This window comes from Motacilla alba, chromosome 6 (genome assembly GCF_015832195.1).
Source record: "Motacilla alba alba isolate MOTALB_02 chromosome 6, Motacilla_alba_V1.0_pri, whole genome shotgun sequence".
NCBI classification, from domain to species: Eukaryota; Metazoa; Chordata; class Aves; order Passeriformes; family Motacillidae; genus Motacilla; species Motacilla alba.
In genome coordinates, this window is record NC_052021.1 from 28082423 (window position 1) to 28088706 (window position 6284).

Sequence of the window (6284 nt, forward strand, 5' to 3'; positions counted from 1 at the left end):
AGCTTCAAAGAGGAACACCTATGCCCTGGGTGCACATGCTCTGCATCCCCTCTGATGACAGGTGCACCTTTTATTTTTGGTTACCCAAGACATCCCCTACAGCTCTGGGCTTTCTGGTTGCTATTGCCTGAAGATGCACTTCCCTGCATTACATGAATGCAGCCTTTCCACAGGCTACAGCAAATTAGAGTTTACTCCTAGAGTTTACTTCTCAAAAGAACAGCATCCCTAACTTCCCTTGATCTAGGGAGGATGGTTGCAAGGACAGCATTGGCCACTGATGAAGGAGCTTAGGATTCAGGTCCTGAATTTGCCATGAAATCTTAAGGGATTCTGACAAATCACTAAATCCTTCATATGTGCTGTATGTTGAGATGGAAACATTGAGGAACAAGTATGCAGCTGAGCAGGTGTCCAGAACTCAGATTTCAAAGCCTCTATTGCTTTGGTGCACAGCCCTGCACAGCCTGGGTGACACGAGCTGCCCAGTTGCCCCCAGCCCTCCTTGCTGCTGGGAGCTGACAGAGCCAGCCATGCCCCAGCAGAAAGCAGCACAAGCATTTTTGCATAGACACTCCCTGTGTTCCTGGCTGTGGGTGTTCAGTGAGAGCCCAGGAACAATACCCTCATTCAGGCAGTGTCTCCAGCCCCCAGCCGGGCACACAGAGCCAGCTTCCAGGAGAGGTGAAGCTGTGGGGAGGAAGGGGAACAAGACTTGCTTACACACAAAGGTAAATGAAGGGCTCTTGCCCTGTCTAGAGCATTCCAAAAGCAGATGCCCAAAGGCTCCTCAGAGCTTGTGAGCTAGCTTTAATCCTTTTTTTTTCCCCCTTCTTCTTTTAGGAAGAAAACTTCTCTCCTGGCTTTAGGAGCACGACTCTTGGCAATTTTGGTAGTGACACAGATCCGGGGCACAGACCCCAGAGCAGCAGGGGTACTGCTCCCCTGCTCTTCACTGCACGGATCCCTGTCCCTTACTCTCAAGAGATGGAGCCAGCCCCAGGGATCATTTTGGGGTAGCAAAAGGAGCACCCCAAACCTGGCGGTTACATGCACACCTCCCAGGAGCCATCACTGCTCATGGAATGGGGCTGAAGCCAGCATCCCTACAGCCCATCTGCAGTGAGCCTGTGCTGCTGTGGGGCACACTGGAGAGCCTTGTATGTGATACAGCTCAGAGCATCCTCGTGTGCCCCGTTCGAACAAGAAATGCAGCTGTGCTGGAACAGACAGAAGTGCTACACTGGCACAGGTGAGATGGCTTGGAAGGGTGGGCATGGCAGATGTTTGAGACAGGCTGTGGTTTCAGTTGCAGAAAAAAGGCTTCATGTCCTCAAGCCCTGCAGAGTAAATAACTCTGCACTCCTGCTGCCTATTCCCTAACAGAGTCTGTTCCATTCTCCAAAACCAACAAGGGTCCTTCTCACATAAGTGAGAGTTACTGTGTATGTTATGAGGTTATGCATGACACTCATTTTCATCTGCATTTAAAAGAAGGCTCAGCCCAGCAGCTGGAAGTTGTACTGGGTTTGGCACAGAGCAGCACATTGCCCTGCTTTCTGCAGTTGCCACACCAAGACAATGAGTTAAACACAACAGCTGTGTGGACAATCAGCTGAGGAGAAACCACATATGTCTGCAGACAGACCAGATTTTGTTCACATGAATCAATCCATTTCCAACTCTGATTAGCAGTTTATAAAGCACCTCAGATTGTTACCAGGGTTTGTCCTTCATTCATGTCTCCACTTTTCAGTCTAACCCCAAGCATATCCCTTTGTATGTGCAAGAACGCGTGCCCTAGTCCAAAACAGACCCACCCCCTTTGCCCTCCCAGTTAAAACATGTTAACTTAGCAAGCAAACACTTCTTTCTACAAGTCACCATTTTACTCCTTATCACCACTAACCTGCTGGCTTCTGTTAAGAAGACAACCTCTCCTTCATGGGCAAACAATGTTCATCTCCTTGGGGGAGAACTACAAACACTTCCAAGGACCCTCTGACAAGGAATGTGAAGCTTGAATCTTTGCTCAACAGAGACAGTAAAACACAAATGCCAAACACTTCTCTTTGAAGAACTGCGTTAAACACAGTATAATAGTACAAAACTCTCCACATTCACGTCACTTAACATTTTAGACTATGAGCGTAGGGCTGCCTCACCCATGACTGCAGTGACAAGGGTGTCAGTCTGAGAGGACTTGCCAGAGATGGTGGGTAAATGCAGGCGTCCCCAGCACATCCCCCAGCAGCAACAGTGCACTCAGCCCCTCTTCCCCCCACAGGGTCTGCAGACGGTTGGTCACGGACCAGCCAGCCATGTCTGACAAGCGTGGTAAGGAGCAGGCAAGAAGCCATAATGCCCCTAGAACAGGGAGCACAAGTTGGGACAGTTGCCATATTCAAAGACAAAACACATGGGAAGGGGGTGAGAGCACTCACAGGAAATAGAGGAGGAGCAAGAGCAAGAGACCAGCAGCTTTGTCCTTGTCACTACAGTGACCACCCCGGTCACATCTGCTCTCTGAAGGTCTCCCTCTTGCCCCCTTGGGCTGCTGGGTCTGCTGCTCTTTATGCCTCACACACACTCCCTAATCACAGGGAGAAGGTGCCTTTGTAAACAGCATCTTCACCAACAGCAGACATTCTTTAGGGCAGCCTGGCAGGAAAAAACCAACCCCTCGTGCACTTCATGATTACCCTTCAGAGCTTCAACAGCCTAAGAGGAGTCAAGAGGCAGCAGGGTCCTCCTGTGCAGCTGGCCTTGTGACCTCATTTGCAGTGGCTGGGAAAGGAAACCCATTCCCAGGAGAGTTTCACAATCTCTCCTTCACTTCCCACCATGCAAGTCCAACAGCCCGAGCTCTTCCCACTCCATCGGTGCCACCCTGCCAGTCCCAGCCTCCCACCCCAGCTCTGCACACTCCACCCAACAGGATTCCTGTGGCTGCTTCACCTGCCATTGAAACAGCAGAGACCTCTGCACGTGCCACCTCAGAGTCTGGATTATTGCACATTCCTGCCCGTGTTTAAAGAAAGGATGCTGCTGTTTGCTGATGATTACAAACTTAATTTCATAAGCAGTAGGACAGATTTTGTAGTCAAATTCATTTTCCCAGAACACCAATTCATTGCTCAACAGCCTTCTTTGAGTCCTTCCACCTCTATCATTACAGGATTTCCCTGCACAAGCACTCTGCCAGGCGAGTGGCAAGGATGAAGACTTCCCACAGCAAGGCATCAACAAGTTATCCCCACCAGAACAGGCACATATCCCCCGTGCTTATTAATAACAACCCACTTGTCTGCCCTCTCCACCTGCTCCTCAAGGCTCCCAAGTCCCCCATGTTCTCCTCCAGCCCAGCCTTCCCCTACACCTCACCAGCTCCAGGTGACTCCAGGTCACCCCCCACACTGGGGACACCTGCCACGCACTGACCCAGCTGTGCTGTCACCCATGGCTGCCCCACGGGGCTGGCAGTGCCTCATTACCACCCCCACACCAACACACAAAAGCCCTGGCAGGGCTCTGCCATCAGTTGTGCTCGCTATTTATTCACCACACATGTGCAGAACATCCCCGCTGCTCTGAGAGAGCAGTGTGCATATTTAAAAAGACAATACACAAAACATAGCTGAATCTTAATGAATCTACTGCTTTGCTACTGGAACTGAATGGAATTGTGCAGACCCTGCCAGAATGGAAAAAAAAAACCAAACCAACTACACAATATTTGATTTGTAATATAATCCTTAAGATCGCTTTTGCAGTGTGTTATTATTGTGCTTATCAGGCCCGTAAAGCACCAGTTGCAAGGAGGAAAAGGATCAAAATGCAACAGGCAGCACAGTGCCAGCCCTGTCAGAATGTTTAAGTGTTCCACAGTGAAAAAAACACACAGTCCTGGCAAAAGTTAACTTCACACAATGCGATACCTCAACGTTAGGAAATGAGCTATTAGCTCAAATGCATCGACTGAGGTGTAAGCAAATCCTTCTGGTTTGGCAGTAATAATTACAAATGGGGTCTGGCAGAAATACGTTCGTCTAGTACCAAGTTCCCCACTGAAATGTTGGAGTTCCACGAGGAGGACAGCAGTTACCATTTCCTCTCAACAGGTAAAATTTATCGCAGGCTTACTCCATGCTACACAAGGGGTGGATCCGCCTCCTCCAGGGGAGGTTTCTACACACCAGCAGGAGCAGAAATCAAAGAGCGCCCGGCACGCATCCCAGTGCTCCGTGCCCGGGCACCTCATCCCACCTCCTCCCGCCCCAACTGGCAAGGAGAGCTCATGTTTGAAAAGTGCCCAGGAGTGCGCACAGCAGCACGGACCCGAGATGCGCCAGGCTCGGTGCTCGTGACCGAGCAGCATCACACAGGAAGCGCCAGAGCCATTGATTGAGGGGAAATAAATGGGCTGTGGGTGACAGCCAGCCCGGATGAGACCTGGCAGGGAGAAAGCTGGGAGCAGCTCACCTACCCTCTCCCTAACCACCAAAACTATTAGCGTTCAGAAAACAGGACACTCAATGTCGTGCCTGTTCAGCCTGGGAGGGTGGGAAATCCACGCAGATCGGCGGCTTAGGACGAAAGACGGAACGGGCAATGTCACCCAACTGAGCGGCTCCAGAAACGCAACAAGCCGCTGCTTTTGAGTGGCAGAAAAAGGTCCCGATCTCCGGATCGGATAAAACGTGAAATTTTCCCACATCTCCCTTCCTCTCCTTCCCTTCCTACCCGGTGCCCGTAGTCAGGGACTTCACATCCCCGGGTGGGACCTGCCCGCGCTGCCCCGCACCTTCCCCATCGCTCCCTCCACCCGGCCCCAGGGCGGGCACCGCTCCCCTCCATCCCCGAGCTGACCCCGGACCCAGGGCGGGCACCGCTTCTCCTCCATCCCCGAGCTGACCCCGGACCCAGGGCGGGCACCGCTTCTCCTCCATCCCCGGGCTGACCCCGGCTCAGGGCGGGCACCGCTTCCCTCCATCCCCGGGCTGACCCCGGACCCAGGGCGGGCACCGCTTCCCTCCATCCCCGAGCTGACCCCGGACCCAGGGCGGGCACCGCTTCCCTCCATCCCCGAGCTGACCCCGGACCCAGGGCGGGCACCCCTCCCCTCCATCCCCGAGCTGACCCTGGCCCGGGGCGGGCACCGCTTCCCCTCCATCCCCGGGCTGACCCCGGCCCCAGGGCGGGCACTGCTTCCCCTCCATCCCCGGACTGACCCCGGTCCCGTCGCGGAGATCACCTCCCCCGGAGCCGGTTCCCGTCCCCACCGTCCGTCCGCCTTCTCCTCGCTGGAGCGGGACCCCGCTCTCCCCTCCCGGTCCCAGGAACTGCTCGGCCCGCACTCGCAGGGACCCTTCCCCGCAGCCGATCCCGGTCCCACTCTCGGGAAACATCGCCTCGGGAGCCGTGCCCGCATCCCAGCGCCGCTTTCCCACGCGGGGACACAGCACTCCGCGGGGGCCCGTGTCAGAGGGTCTGTCACCCCCAAAGACCGCCGCCCCCGCAGGTCCCCAGAGCCCCCCGGCGGTCCCCGAGCGAGGCTGCCGCGGGACGCGGACACGCGGGACGCCCCCCGCCCCTCACCTTTGTACTTCTCCATGGCGATGAGCGGCACCGCAGCCCAGCGACTGCCGAGGGCTCCGGGACACGACGCCGCCCGCCCGCGCTCCGCAGCCTCCGATCGCAGCGGCGCCGCTGCCCCGGCCGGCCCCGCCCGCCCGCCCCGCCCCGAGCCGCGCAGCGCAGCTGGCCCGGACCGGCGCTCCGGGCTGCCCCGGGACCCGGCCCTGCCCTGGACAGAGCTGCGAGCGCCCAGCCGAGCCTCCCCGGACCCTGCGGCCCCGCGGCCGCCGGTCCCCGGGGAAAAGCGCCGGGCTGGGGGCCGGGGCGGGAGAGGAGGGCACCGGGCGCTGGGATGAGGCGGGGGGGCGGCTCCTGCGGATGCCCCGGGTTTGGGATGGTGGCCTCTGGCTGCAGTGGGGCTTTGGGCACCTTCGGAGAAAGGCCCTGGTTATCCCGGGATAGCCGTGCGTGGTCGCGGTGCCATGAGCCCAGTGGGAGCCTGCCAGAGACACACTGGGCTCCGCGCTGGCAGGCTGGAAAGTTGGGCTCTCCTTCCTCCTCGGGATAGCTGAATCCCGGAGCCACTGAATGTGCACTCTTCTTTCCACTGATTTCATTAAGGCTTCCTGATAGGACCTGGCTCCTGGACAGAGCCAGTCTCACAGGGATGTGTCCCTCTCCTTGGGCTGCAGTGACATTTTTGCCTG

The 6284-nt window shown here is 56.3% G+C and overlaps 1 protein-coding gene across 3 annotated transcripts in view; it reads right to left on the minus strand.

Moving 5' to 3' along the window:
- AFAP1L2 (actin filament associated protein 1 like 2) overlaps positions 1 to 5723 on the minus strand; it is a 66368-nt gene extending 60645 nt beyond the window's left edge. For all 3 annotated transcript variants that reach the window (XM_038139946.1, XM_038139945.1, XM_038139944.1), the window contains exon 1: positions 5599 to 5723. In XM_038139946.1, coding sequence (XP_037995874.1) covers positions 5599 to 5614 — 16 coding nt within the window. In that variant the 5' untranslated portion in view covers positions 5615 to 5723. The remainder of the gene's footprint in view (positions 1 to 5598) is intronic.
- Between the last annotated feature and the right edge of the window lie 561 nt (positions 5724 to 6284).